Source organism: Protopterus annectens, chromosome 9.part0 (genome assembly GCF_019279795.1).
Source record: "Protopterus annectens isolate FY-2018-M chromosome 9.part0, PAN1.0, whole genome shotgun sequence".
NCBI classification, from domain to species: domain Eukaryota; kingdom Metazoa; phylum Chordata; order Ceratodontiformes; family Protopteridae; genus Protopterus; species Protopterus annectens.
In genome coordinates, this window is record NC_056743.1 from 828897114 (window position 1) to 828913259 (window position 16146).

General features: G+C 37.4%; 1 protein-coding gene across 2 annotated transcripts in view; it reads left to right on the forward strand.

Annotated features, from left to right (window-relative positions):
• The window catches only part of LOC122811573 (ras GTPase-activating protein nGAP-like), a 580578-nt gene that overhangs the window by 437244 nt on the left and 127188 nt on the right, over positions 1-16146 (forward strand). For both annotated transcript variants that reach the window (XM_044083499.1, XM_044083500.1), the window contains 2 exons: positions 6605-6749; positions 10007-10243. In XM_044083499.1, coding sequence (XP_043939434.1) covers positions 6605-6749; positions 10007-10243 — 382 coding nt within the window. The remainder of the gene's footprint in view (positions 1-6604; positions 6750-10006; positions 10244-16146) is intronic.

Sequence of the window (16146 nt, forward strand, 5' to 3'; positions counted from 1 at the left end):
TTAAGTTTAAAAAGTCCATTTTGTTTAAAGTTTGAGAGTCCATTAATTTAAAGAATCCATTTGAGTGCTTTTATTCATTTTAAGTTGGTTAGTGGAACTTCATCAGAAATGTGGTGAATTTACTAAGGGATGTGAATTTAAACGAAACTGTGCCGAGCGGTTATGTCACATCCTATCCTGCCACTTAAGGATGCTGTATAAGCTTAGGTGTCTGTTAAGGCCATGGGGCACGTAGGCCCACAGTAAAACCTGCCATTAAGTTTTTTGAGCTCAAGCAGGGGGTTGTGATCCGTGAAAGGTAGGAAGACCCATTCTATGGTGCTGAATTTAAAACTAGTGAAATTGGTGCACTGGGGGCTGTACTTGGCCAGTGCATTTTTCGGGTCAAGGTTTCGTATGGCTCACAAGTGTTCTTTAACTCTTTCTTGCAGTTTCCTGGTGGTCTTGCCAATGTAGTATGCATCGCAGCTGGTACAGACACATAGGTAGACCACATTACTGGATTCGCAGTCAAAAAGACCATGAATCTGGACTGTGTAGTTAGGTGTTTGAAGGTGGAGGGCATTTGTGGTGAGCATATATTCACACCAATGGCAGTGTTCACAGCGGCGCATGTGAAAGGGTGCCTTTGTCTAGCACCATATCAGTTAGGTTAAAGACGGTACCTGTGGGATTGTTACTGGTTGGAGTTCCTGTGGTCATTTCCACATTTCCGCTGTTCTCCATTCTCTACCTCTCCCCCACCCCATTTCTGTTGTACTGTTGAGGGTGGCTGGTCCATGTTGGGAGGATAAAAAACCTTGGTTGCAGTTGGAGCTTGCAGTAGTGGGGGGTCTGCGGTCGGAGCTGATTAGCCCTGCTTTGGGGGCCCCTTGATAGCCTGGCCCATTGGATGGCTAAAATGTCTCCTGCTTATGCCAATCTAGTCCTTAGCTCCTGGAAAGGCATCAGTCTCACTCAAGTTGCAGGATTTGAAAAGGTGCCTCTATATAAATGTTATATAGATGACTTCTTTTTCATCTGGCAAGGATACAACCATGAACTCCATTCTTTCCTCCACAACCTCTGCAGTAGCATTCCCTTCCTGGAGTTCACCTTAACCTGGAAGGACTCCCAAATTCACTTCCTTGATATTGCTTGATAAGGACATCCTCTCTTTTCAATCCAACATCCACAGGAAGGCCACCTTCCGTAATAACTACCTCGACTACTATAGCCAGCACCTCCACTTCATGAAAAATAATATTGTCAAGGGGCAATGCATCAGACTCCGCCATATTGTAAGCAATGATGGCACCTTTCACAGGGAATGTTTATTCCTGAAACAACTTTTCCAGGAAAGACACTACCCCAACCGGGTCACAGATGCCCAAATCCTATCAGTCGTGCCCCATTGGCATAGCAAATACCCCCCGTCCTTAAAAAAGGATTCTTTCCCAAACCCCATAACAGACCATTCTTTAAAGGTTTCTGCTGCCCACGCTCTTGGACACCAACTACATCAGGGGCATCATCTGCAATAACTGGACTCGGAGAGCAACCCTGACATCTATAGGTTGCCATGGTAAAATCTATCATTGCTTGTCACTCACGGATATTTACTAGTTAGAACTGTAGAACCATACAATAATAGTTTAGCTATCGCTTACTCATACTTTCTTACATCCCCCTAATGGATCAGTGACACCATCCTCTTGTAAGCTCAGGGAATTGCTGGGGAAGCCAGACAGAAGCACCAAAATCCAAAATTTTATTTTGTGATTCCATATCTTCTGTATTTATAGAAAAACCATGGAACAGACTACCACATAGCATAACATACCATTCTGAAAGTAAATCCTTCATGATAAAGCTGAAAGTTCACGTACATAGTGTTCTATTTTATTTTTAGTCATGGTTTGGTGAACTGTAATTCACGAAAGTGCACTTTTGTTGAAGTGCACTTTTGCGTAATTCAGGTCGTATTTTTGTTTGTCAAAGAAATGTAATTTCGACAAATAAAAGTAGACCCATATATATATATATATATATATATATATATATATATATATATATATATATATATAGATAGATAGATATAGATATATATAATTATTTATATATATATATATAGATATATATATATATATATATATATATATATATATATATATAGATATATATATTAATTATATATATCTATACACACACACACATACACTAAGATAATAAACCAGAATTATTGCTATGTTTTTATCAAAATCCTGAAGTGCACTTGTGCATTTATTCACGTTGCCGAACCATATTGCCGAAATTGAAAATTTCATATCCCAATTTCAAACCATGTTAATACCGATGGTTCGAAATTCTTTGTTATAAAAATGTGAGTGTTGTATTTAATTTGCCATTCAGTGTTCATTGATGCAGGTTTGCTAAGTTTACATTCAATTTTCAGACACTGGAACTGTACTAGGATGGAACACTAATCAACAAAGTGTATTTCAGGATTTTGATACTAAACTAATAATTCTAGGTAAGTGATCACAAGGACCTTACTATACCTAACTGTATGCACCGTTAAGTGGACAGACATAAAATTCCCTTTCCAAGCACTTAATGGTGCTTACTTCCCAAATTGAACAAGGCTGTTCATAACAATCATGGTGTAAATTTTTGTCTACCTATCCAGTCATCAAGGTTTATTAGTCTTAAAAGTAGTCAAAGTAGCACTTTGTTTGACCATACTAGTAATTTATTCTATAGGCTGGGAATAGATTGAGTTAGAAGCCTCTCTCTCCAACAAGCCTCGTTTGTTTGCTGATATGGAGTAAGACCCTTGGTGTGGGTGTTTAGAGAGCCACTGGGTTTTCTTTTTAAAGTACCTTGGGGACTTTGGAATTGACTGGTATGCTTTGATTTAAGCATACCAACAGGGGCACTGGATTCAGTGAAAAGGTCTAATAATGGAAGAGTACAGTAGCAGAATGTCTTTTTTGCATCTTGAAGACATTTACTTGGAAATTAACTGGGCCATATAGAATGATTTCCTGACTATGGTGGAAACATGATGACTGAATGAGAGAGATTCATTCACATAAGTACCCTGGTCTCTCATGGCTATGCAGTATGAAGGGAATTACCATTTGAAATATGAGGTGGGAACAGCTTTTTTATTAAATGCTGCTACACTTCACTTTTCTGTGTTTACCTTGAGACTGTTTTTAGTTTACCAGGTAAGTGCATATTGCAGCCCTTGCGGGAGCAGTTTAGTATCATAGATAAGTGGATAACAGTGCTCAGCTTGCAGCCATTAGCACACTTGGTTAAGCTCACTTCTGAGACATTTGACTTGTTGTCTGCAAAATAAATACCATACAAGAGAGGTCCCAACAATGATCCCTGTGGTAACCTTTTAGTTACAGTTTTACATTGAGAGACAGAACATCAGCTGCATTCACAATGTGGGGGCAGTCAGACAGCAAATTTGCAATCCAGCAGAAGTCATAAGGGAGTACATCTTAGGGGACAGTATCAAAAGCCTTGGCCAGATCGAGATAAGCACTGTGCACTGAGTGACCACTGTGACTTTTTCAAATAAGCTTGCTAGGTTCAGGAGGCAAGAACTCCTATGCACAAAAAACAAACTGAGATCTTAATCTATTAAATTGTCTGTGTCTGCAGAAATGAATTTTGGTACGGTATGTTCCATGGCTTTTGTAGCTGATAGGTGGATAATTGCCTAGATCTGTAGAGCAGCAACCCCTCTATAGGGAAGTCACAGTGGCAGTTGTTCGTGTATCAGGTACAATCCTGTGGAAAGGCTGAGGTTCAAATGTTTAAGTAGCGACTTAAGATACTTTGCACTGATGAGAACACAGCCTGGTATATTATCGTCTCCCATGGAAGTATTACTTTTAGTCTTTGATGGGAATTATAAAATTTGTTACAAGGTGATTTCAGGAGAAACTAAATTTTCAGGAATACAGGGGGCAACAATGTGGATAGGTGGGTTAAAGTTAGCACTGAATTTGTCTGTTAGCTTTAGGATTAGAATATGTGACATCATTACAGAAGAGCTCAAGACATTGCAGGACATTCTATGTGACATCATTACAGAAGAGCTCAGGATGTTGTTGGACATTATTTCTAAATTTCCTGACATAATTGAAGAAAGATTTGCAGTTTCCATTCATATCTGCAGTACCTTAAACTCATACACTGCTTGACATTTACTAAAAGTATTCTTATGTTCCTTGCTAACAAGTTTCTTAGAGACTTTCTTCCCATAAGGACTGCACTGGAAATGACATCCCCCAGATAAGCATTCCTTGTTAATAAATATAAATAAATAACCCCCTTTGCCAAGTTTGACTTCTGTCAACAACCAGACCTTATTATTGGAGGTGCATATTATTGCCATAATGTTAGACTAATGTTAACAATAATTTTAATTTGTATAAACTATTGCATTTTTTCAGTTTCTTTCCGAATATTAGATGAGGTTATGGGAGGTATTCAGAAACATATAATACACTGTATAATCTTGATTCAGCAAGGTTGTTCAGTGCATTATGAGGGAGTTATTCAAAGGCCACTATTGCGCTACAAACTGTATGAAGACACCAGCACATAGAGCTATAGTGGTCTTGCTATATATTACCGCATGCAAACGCAGCAGTCCAAAGAAGTGACAGATCTGATTAGTCTTGTACTGTGCCTCAGAGCCATACACCATGATTGCAATATCTTATTACAACAAGGCAAAGATAAGTTCTGCTATACTATTTCAGGGTAAAGTGATGGAAACTTGTACTGTCTTTTTACAGTGTGCACCCATTAATGTCTTTGGCAATAGTGGATCTGTTAGTACAGGTATGTACTGTGGGCCTGGGTGCATAAGTGTGTGTGTGTTTATACATTTGCAAGTGTTGGGGGGGGGTCTGAATGGGACTGTACAGGGTTACGTATGTGTGTATGTGACCATCCAGGTGAACGTGTGTGTGTGAGTGAGTGAGTGAGTGCACACAGGAGCCCATGCTGGGGAAACACAATACAGATGGATATCAGTGTTATGTGTTCATTTCAGAGACATGAAAGTGAGTCAATAATGAGGTTTTGCACAGTATGACTTTTCCATGACTCTAGATTTCTGTATCTCTATGAGAGCTGACCAGTGAAGCAAAAGATGTGATATGTAATATTTGTTTTGAATATCCCTATGACATGTGAATGAATATTCAAAACTATTTAATATTGTCTACTCTACAAAGATTCAGTTGTTGAATTATTGTGGATCTTATATCATAGTGTGTTGTAGATATTTTATTTGAGTGTTTTATTATTGCGTTCACTAAAGATACCCCTGCTAAACCCAGCTGGCTGAGCAAGTCAGAAAATAAATGTGTGCATGGACAAGTAAGAATGGATATATGTTAACCTAAGTATGCTAGTTATCATGCTTAATATCATTTGTATCAAGTAGAAAATACAGATAACTATACAAGCTTCAACTACAAAAGTTTATTAACTACCATAATACAATATATTAGGTTATATTTGAGAAGGTGGAATGCAAACTAACTGAATCAGGAAAAGTGAAGTTGAACGATTGAAACTGTAAAAGGTTAAAGGATAAGAATCCAAAGACACTAACTGCATTAAGAAAGCAATGCTAATAAAAGCAATAAAATTATTTTTGCAGGGCTGTAAGCACCTTGAACCCCCTACATAGTTCCTCTGTAAATATCCTAAGGCTAGCTGGGAACTACCATGCAGATGGGGACGTGTTTGTTTTCTGTTACAATACTGTGCATATGCATTAAACAAATGTGTGGTCTTGTCTCTGAAATGGCAGTGCCTAATAGTTAGAATATTTAACTAGTGGGCATAGCCTCCCATGTGGTGGTACAGGGCGATCTTATTTCCTGTAAGCACAGTGAGCTGTGTCATTAACTAATGAGTTTCTAAGAGACTGGTTCTTATGTTCTTTGTGTATGTGTTAGACTTGCACACATACATACTGGCAGAGGGATTATATCACTAACAGACATCTTACAAGTTCTGCTAAACCAGTGTCATTGTTTTTGTTCAAGTTAGAAAGCTTACATTTGAACCATATGTGAATTATGTTTCTAAGTCCCATAAACTCATTCTATACATTATAGAATTTCACATTAGTAAGTATCTAATTTCAAAGTGCAGTGCGTGCACCTAAGAGTACCTGCAAAGTTTGCATTTCAACAGTAAGAAGAGCATTTTCAAAATCTCTGTGTTTGGATATTTGTACATTAGCTCTTTGACAGTATGGGGTGATTTATTTTGGTCTCCTGCGGTTCCCTGAGTTTATTAGGTAGAACCGCATCAGTCCTTTAATAAAATATGGTTTATAAAGTACAAAACCCTTATGTAATGCTTAGAATTTCATTTGTTTAGGGTGTGATATAAAATGCACCAATGTCATTAGTAAATGTTGATAAAGCACACAAAAATTTGATGAAACTGTTTTTAACATCACAAAACTCAAACTTCTGTTAAAATGGTATGTGAAAAAAAATGATAAAATGTTATCATCAATAATGACAAATGAATTTTAAAATAAATTGTATTGCTTGTTACTTGCTTTCAGGACAGTTCATTACTCAGCTGTATGAATCTGATGACAGCTGTGAGGTTGATGCCAGCAAATGCCAACCAAACGACCTATCAGACAATCAAAACAATCTCAGGCAATGCTGCGAGGAAGTCTTTAAGAAGATGACAGAGTCCTGTTAGTAAGTAACTCTGTAAATGTTATTTCATGAAAATAAGGGTAAATCAGTCAAGTAAAAAAAAATCCCTAATTTTCTTTGTGGCCCACTGCATGCCTTTCACAAGCTGTTAATTATATCCCTGGTTTCTGTTTAAAGGTTTACATGAACTTCAGCCACCAAAGGAAATCATTGATGCCATGCTTAAGGTTGTAAACATGATATCAGGGCATGTAATGATTATGACAGAAGATTGAGAACCAGTGATGATGATTTGCCAATATTTCAAGGCCTTTTGTTGCATTTCACTGGTGTTTTATCCATTCAGGCAACAGTCATTTTCAAATTGGTTCATAGCTAGTTACTAGGCAAGCAGTCCAGAAGAAGAAGAAGCCAAGCCTAAATTCCCAACTGCAGCAAAGCAGTTTGTAGTTAACTGACTTGCTCACGTTCACACAGTAGGCAAATGAAGGCTGAGGGAATAAAACCCTGTATCACAGGTGGTAGCTTATAAACAGCTCAAAGCCTTAAATCTCTCTGCTGACTGCCAGACTGTTAGTTTTGTCCACATGTATACACACACACACACATATGTGCGTTTACACACATACAAACAAGCATACATATGCAAACATACACATAAATGCACACACACACACACACACACACACACACACACCTACTGGCACTTTATAGGCTTACCAGTTCAACTTTCAGCATGCCTTTGTGATGTGAGAGGAAGCAGTAAACCTTGGCAAAAATTCATGTAGCTACAGAATGCACAAATTCTACATGGAAAGTACCACTCCAGGTGGGCATCAACCAAGTGCTGTATATAAGGCAGCAGTGCTAAATGTATTAAAGTATCACCGGGAATAAAATCAGTTTAATTTACATTAGAAATCACAGGTACCAAAGTCTTAATGCAAACAATAACTATGACAAGACCATATTGTAGGCCCATTATAAGCTAGATAATGTAAGTGGAACCACACAAAGACGTTAGGGTGCCTGGAGTCACGTTCTGAGTGGCAGGATGACCACTGATTTCCTGTAACCCTGAGAATGAACTATTGCTCTAGAAAGGTGAGGCAATTTAGCATCATTCCAACTGAGATAAATGGCAAATAGGTTTTTCATAGAACCAGAAATCCCTGCCAAAAGTATTTCAGAGTTTTGGATGGACTAATCTATGCTGAAGGAATTTCCAGGTGAGCTTACACGGGCCACTATAGTAAGGCTGCCTAGAATTCACAATGTTCTGATGAGGGTCCAAAACTGCTGAAGTGGGTACAATAATTTATTTGAACTCCTATACATATGATCATAATCTACAGGTGATATTATGAAACATTGACAGAAACAACAGAGTTTGTAAAATAAACAGAGCTACATTCTTATGAGGGAAACATAAAACATCTTTATTAATTGCATTCATCTGTGTTTCATGAATTATACATTTATTGCCATATGATTTTATCTTTCATGTGTATATAAACAAAAGAGTTAGAATTGTTAGTAATATACATCCAAGTCTGGCAGTTTTCACAGAGGATTAAGGCTATGAGCAGTCAAAAAGATAACACTATATGATAAAACCAGATTCACCAGGATCAAAATATAGAAAACGTTATCTGGAACCACAAGCAGTCAGTATTAAAAATATACACTAAACTTTAATTAGAACCACAAGTACAACACTTTCATATAAAATGCTCCATCAGGCAAAAGGCTTTCACCAGCACATTCTTTGCTTATATACAATTTAAAATCACTTGACTTACAATTCAATTACATCAATGAAGAATTCAATTAAAATTTAAATTTTAATTTTTAAATCAATGGCTCCTTTAAATTTTAATTGAATTCCTAAAACTTAAAAGTTCATTAACATCAATTAAATTAAAGCCTTTTACCTGATGAATCTTTTTATGCAAAAGTTGTTTTACTTGCGGTTATAAATAGTTTGGTATATAATTTTTAATGCTGATTACTTGTGGTTCCATATTAAGACTATGAGCTGTTAAGGAGCTGTTCCAAGTAGAAATTGGTTCAATTTCCTCAGCCTCCATTTGTCTAACATGTGACCTTGAGCAAGTCACTTAACCCAAAAGTGCTTTGGGCAATTGAGCTGGGCTCCTCAATGGTCTGCTGGAGTGCATGCTTAGTAACAACCTCTGAAGAAGGTGTGTGAATTATGAAGAGCTGTTGTTATTACAACATATGACAGAGTGCTAGCGCTGACATTAGGTAATATCGACCTTCAGTGCTACAATCAGTCATTTCGGAAAGAGGAAGTGTAGAGCATGTTGGTGCTGTTCCACAACTGCAGACTTTGGCATGTTTGTACAAGCACCAATGCTACTTTATACCTTTCTGGAAGTATCAGCAGCAGTACATCAGCACAGAGTTTCTCCACTTTCTCGCACGTATATATATATATATATATATATATATATATATATATTTATTTATTTATTTATATAATATTCCAGCACAAAAGAATCCGTTCACTTACTCAGGTAATGAATACAATAAGTGTTATCAAACCATAGATTATAGAAACAAATACAATGTCTGGGTGATCATTTTAATTTGCATTTGTGATATTGAGCGCATGCATGGTACAATTTTGTTTCTGCAGTTATTGTAGAGCATTTGCAGTGATGCAGGCTTGTATACATTTGTATCAGGAAGACATTATATTGTATAAAAGTTAGTCTAACACACACCTTAGGAAAGACGATGTAGAAGATTTTCATATTTAAAAGTTCAAAGCACAAAAGTGCACTGGAGAATCAAAATAATTTCAAAGAAAAGACAGTTTTACAGAGAATCGTGATTTCATAGTATGTCACTAATCTAATATGTGAGCAAAAAGGGATTACGTACTTAGATTATAAACAGAATATTGAAGACTTTTAGTTTATAATTTTCAGGATTTCTAGAAAATATAATGTATATGGGGGAAAAGTGGTGTGTGTATGTGTACGTACATTTTTGTGTCTGTGCATGGCTACATGTAGGTGCATATGTCTGTAAGAGTGTGGTGAGGGAACTAAATTTTGCTTCTGAAAAATGAAATACTTATCACATAATTATAACAAGTTACAGATAAGCTCAGTCCTTAAGATAATGTGTTTCTATCATGCTAAACTGTTTAAGCAATTAAAGAACTGAAGAATTTTGTAACAGTTTTTCAGCTGTCCAAAGTTCTGTCACATTCATCTTATGGCCGCATGAAAACAGTAGCACCTTACATGTTGTTGTGTTTTGTTTAGTGCATTTCCAGAAGAGTTAAATGCCATCTTTGCTGCCTGGCAGGAGGAATGCACCATCCGTGACAAGAAAGATATTGCACAGCAGCTGATTTCGTCCTCACTCTTCCTGCGGTTCCTTTGCCCAGCGATTAAGTCACCAAGCCTTTTTAACCTCATTCAAGAGTACCCGGATGAGAATACTTCACGGACACTTACGCTGATTGCAAAAGTTATACAAAACCTTGCCAATTTTACCATGTATGTATCAGCATATCAGTTATTTTCATAGTTCTGTGACAGAATACCACTGCTTTCTGCAATGCATACATGTCTAGCTCAGACAGACAGCAAAATCCAAGGAAAGAGGACACGTCTTATAACTTTACAAAATAGCTTTAGAGCTGATGGCCACCACTGGCAAATAAAAGCCAGAGCAGCATACCTTTCAGTTGTTCAGACTATCATTATGTAGACTTATTTATAAAAAACATATTCCTAATAGAATTGCTGCTAAAACATTTAGCACTATATCTTATTTCATCTTTTTTACAGTGCAGGTTGTGATCTTCCTCTATCTTAACAATCCATATTATTGTTTACCATCTGTTTTTTTTTTTAAACTGTTTTTGTTTCCTGTATATACAGGCTTTAATACTGAATCTATTTAGGTGTTGGGACCATCTTTAAAAGACATAATTGAAAAGGCCAACTGGATTTTCCAATGTTTCAGAAAAAAAAACAATATTACTAATTATGCTAGTATTCGCAATTTTGTTTTGCAGTAATGAAGATAAATCTTGCAAGTTAAAGTTAATTAGAAAAGATGGATATAACAGCATTTCATTTTTAATATAGCAAACGGATATATATATATATATATCATTTTTGTTCCACTTCTGTGATTTGTAGCAATTCCCAAAGATAGTGCAATAACTTAGTAACTTATTACTGTAAATGTGGCTGACTAGTTGGGATTTAGGATAATTATTTTCAAAGACGTATAGCATACACCGTTAAATATTTTTATTACCCAACCTTGGGATCATGGTTTCATCAATATGGAGGTGTTTCTGTACTCCTGCAGTCCTCAGAACTATGTTATTTGGACATTTGTGCTCCTGTTAGGATCTCCTTTGGCAAGAAGAGAAGCCAAGCAAACACACAAACAGCAATCCACAATTTGACCTTCATGATGATTAGAATTGGGGAACCTCAACCAGAATGGGTATTTTTGGACTCAGCTTTGAAGGCATGCCTCAGGGTAATGTTCACCAATGAGAATGAAAAAGTTTAGTGACTCACACATTCCCAGTGGGCTTAGTCCAAATAAGCAGTGTGCAGCCCCTATGAAGCTCCCCACTACAGGATGAAGGTGGGAATTCAATAAAGTGTCAGCTGAGTGCCAGGTAGGGGCAGGACAGATTAAGCTTGTCTGGGTCTTTAGCTTCTTATACCCTTCTGTCTATGTATGCATCACAATGATGCAGCTTTAACTTGAGTTTTATCACAATGATGCAGCTTTAACTTGAGTTTACATGACTTAACATACATCCAACAGTACAGAATGCTTCTTATCCGGGTGAGTTTGTGGTCAGAATGCTATCTATATTTTACTAGTGGCTGTACAAAATTACTTAACTATATTTAATCTGTGCTTTATTTATATAGTATAACATAAACCATATATAGGATCTTGGGAGTTTAATGTATTTATTAATTTCTCATTTTGAAACTTTAAGATTTTCAGTTAAAACCAGCAAAGTGTTGTAGCATACTAATAACTTACTTGAGGAATATTTCAAGTCAGACAAAAATTAAAATTACTATTTTCTATTTACCCAGTTATAATAAGAACAATTGAATTGCATGAATGATATCTAAATCTAAACTAAATGACCTGCAGTATGTACAAAGTGTGCCAGAGCTCTCAAGTAACTGCTGACAATAATTTACTCAAACTTCTTCTTATGATGTAGCCCAGTTTTGTCTGTAGGGAAACCTTGCATCATCACCTCAAAGTTTTATCCTTATAATTGTTCCAATAACAATGATGTTTTAAGCCAACATCTGTAGTTAGTAGATACCCTTGTAATGCTCAATATAATAGTATTACTTTAATTTTCAGAGTGTAGTGCCTATATCTAAACATTCGATGCAATCATTTTTTTCCTGGTTTTACTTATTGTTTTGCACAAACAGCTAAGATATACCAAATAAATAGCAACTAATACTGACTAGTGTTTGAAAGAATTGGAGCACTGAAAGGGTTGATGGAATCTGCTAAAGGCTGGGGAGGCAGAAATCAAAAGGGGTACTTATTGATCTAAAAAGGGCATGTTTTTTAGTTATCTGCTGTGATAACAGAAGCATGCCTGTGACACAAGATATATGTTGTGTAAATATGAGTTACTTTTAGAATGACTGCACAGAAATTTCATGGAAAATTAAAATGAAGCTAAAGTTGCACCTACATAGTATGTGATCCAGTAGTCATATACTACAAAAGTTAGAGGAAAATACAATGTGCAGTAGTCCTGTAACACTCTTACTGCTATCATATATTGCGCAACCACCACAGAAGAGTGGCAGAAAGCTGTTAAACACGTCATTCAGACTGTTAAACACTCCAGATGGACTTTAAAAAAAAGCCCAGATGAATTGTTTAACAGCTTTTTGCTAATCTTTTGTGGTGACTGCTGACTGCTGTTAATGGTCTACTGTGAGACTAGAGCTTAACAGTTGTAGGTGGTACTTAATAAAAGCTTGTTAAGCACCTTACTGATGTCAGAAGGGTGCTTAACAAGCATATATTTTCCCCAGGTTCAGAGCATAATAATCATGGTGTTCCATACACTCAAAGTCATTATCTTTCAAAACTAAGGCATAAAATGCATTTGAGACTATCTAGACCCTGGCTTCCTCCACACCTTTGGCTGTATAAATGGATATTGACACAGGCTTAGACAAGGCTTTTGCCCTGGACCCTCCAGTGCTGCAACTCGTGCTAATCACAGGTGTATAATGAAGGTTGCCAGAGGTTGTGTGCATTGGGGGTTGGAGACTGGGGGCAGTGAGATTGTTTCCTGAATTTGCAATCAAACCTCAGAAGTGTACCCAGAACACTACTATAGCTTGTTTGGGGCTGGGGAAAGTTTGGTAATTATTTTTCTAATTTTCCTCACAATTACACCTACGAGGTGTGAAGAGAAGGTGTTTATAGCTTGTGTGGAACTCCAACAATGTGGTCATTATTTGTTTAGCTTTCATCACAATCAAACCTCAGAGTTATAAACACATGATCACTATAGCTTGTGTGAGTGCAGTGTACTATCTAGGAGCAAAGGATGGAATACATTACTGTGATCTTTTTTTTCACTTTCCCCACAACCAAACATCAGATTGGCGGGTATATAGGTAGCTAAGCTTTGGTGGTGCAGTTGTAAGAAAACATATTTTGATTATAGATCTGAGATTACAAGCTAAAACATGTTACTATGTTCTGTTTGTCAGATAGAAGCACAGAAGGTAGTTGTCTTTTGAGATGGTGGTGAAGAAGCAAGCAGTGTGTATGTGTGACAGCAGCAACCTGAAATACATGACTGTGGCCAATAATTATTTCACTTTCATGTCAATCTAGCAACAGAGGGATACACAGAAGGTGGCTTTTTTGCCTGACAGGGAGACTAACATTATTCTGAGATAAAGTATGAGAAAACAAAGAAACAAAAAAAAATAAACTGGATGGTATGGTGAGGCCAGGATGGAGGAAACCTGAGGAGCACACTGGGGTATATGTGGGGGACAGTGGACAATGGAAAACCCATGGATTCCCTTTTATAGGGTTTTATTTTATGAAATGAATGTAAATTGTGCACTTTTATCCAATCATCCACTGGTATTAAACAATCTAACAAAGGCGGAATATGCACATACTTTGTATACTGAAAACAGTTTCATGGTAAATGCAAACAAGTGTAGTGTAGTTGCAGTTGGTAAAAAACTTGTTCACAAATCATGTGTTATAAATGATATGCCTCTTCAGACACACAGAGTCATAAGAGACCTGGGTACTTACTTGGACAATTATCTTTCATTTCAATCATCATGTTTTCACCATAGTCAGAAAATCAATCTGGCTGGCCCAGTTAATTTCCAAGGGAATGTCTGCAAGTTCCAAAGAAGTCATTTTGCCACTGTACTCTTCCCTTATCAGACCCATAATTGAATAAACTGAATCATATGGGATATATCCATAAAAACATATTGCTCAACTAGAAAGGCCCCAAAGATACCCTGTCAGGAAAATCAGAGGCCTTAAACCGTTCAACTATCCTGATAGATTGGCAGAACTCATACTGTGCTCAGTCTACAGACTGCTCAGAGGTGACTGCTGTCTTGCTTTTGACCTCTTTCTTTGCAAAACTAGTCCCTCTATAAGCACATGCACTATGGACCCAAATCCACATCAGCAAATAAACAGGACTCGCTGGATGTATTCCCAGCCTATGGAATACGTTACCACCACAGGAAAACAACTTTAACTATCTTCAAGGTTAGTATTGATGACTGGATGGGTACACGCTAATTTACATCAGGCTTGTCAAGTACAGCCCAGTTTGATTTGGGAGGAGGGTAACCATTGTTAAGTACCTGAGAAGTAAGGCATGAGCTTTTAAGTGTCTGCTTAACGGTGTATATGGCAAGGCATCTTACAGTCCTCATGATCACTTTACTAGTATTGTTCCTATGGTCCTGTGTACCCAGAGTCAAAATAAGTAGTGCCAGGGACTGCAACATTTAGATACTTCACACAGTTTATCAGCAAGGTTTGTTACACTACACAAAATATTTTATAACATCTGGGCAAAAAAAAAAAATGCAAGATGCTAAGATTGCTGGTATACGACAAACTTTTTGAATGCATCTTTATTTGCCACTACATATCAAGAGATGATGTTTTAATTGTGTACTATCAAATTTCTTATTAACTGTTTTCAATGGGAAAGAAAGGAAAAACAGCAAACAAACACAAGCAAATAACTGATTCAGCAGGTAGCTGAAGCATACAAAAAATGTACTTATTAACTGAGAATAAAAGAACCAAGCAATTTGTTGGGTATTTAAAACATAAATTCTTAAGTTCTTCAAATACAATAATTGAATACAAAATAAAAATCTAGGTAAAAATTAGTCAGCATAGAATGTACCTAAAAGTAAGCACTAAGAACCATGCGAAGGAAAAACGTTATCTAAATAACACACACATGCACTTTCATGCCAGCTAGTAGTTCAACAAATGTCACAGCTCTTGATTCTCTGATGAAGGATTCTTCTTTTATTATTTATTTAATGACATTTGAATAGTGAAAAAGTGCGACTGAGTAGGTGCCAATTTTTACTGGAGGCCAGGGAGAGTGTGCACATTTTGTGTGGAATGTGCACATTTCCATTGGGGGTGGCCACGGTGGTGCAGCGGTTAGCATTGCCGCCTCACAGCAACAGGTTCTCCGGTTTGATCCTTGGCTAGGGTGCCTTCTGTGTGGAGTCTGCATGCCCTCCCTGTGGTCATGTGGGTTTCCTCCGGGTGATCCAGTTTCCTCCCACATCCCAAAGACATGCTGTAGGTGGATTGGACACTCTAAATTGGCCTGAGTGTGAGTGTGAGTGTCTTCTGTGGAAGGATGGGCGCTGGGCTGGTAACTCGACACCATAAAACTCCACTGCCAATCATGAGCAGACAGGTGATCCACTGTGGTGACCCCTAACTCAGAAAAACCGAAAGAAGAAGTAATTATTGAGGTTTTACTTAAGAAAGTGGGTTTTTCTCAGATACGTGTGTTTTTCTCTTAAACTTTCTCTTTTTCTATTGTAAATCTTATTATTGTATTACTCCCTTGGAGCAGCCTTGGTGGTGCAGTGGTTAGCATTATTGCCTCACAGCAAGAGATTTGCTGGTTCGATCCTCAGCTGGGGTGCCCTCTGTGTGGAGTCTGCATGTCCTCCCTGTGGTCGTGTGGGTTTCCTCCTGGTGCTCTGGTTTATTCCCACATCCCAAAAACATGCTGTAGGTGGATTGGACACTCTAAATTGGCCCTAGGCATGAGTGCATGTGTGTGCCTTCTGTGGAAGGTTGGGTGCCGGGCTGGGCAATTCGACACTGT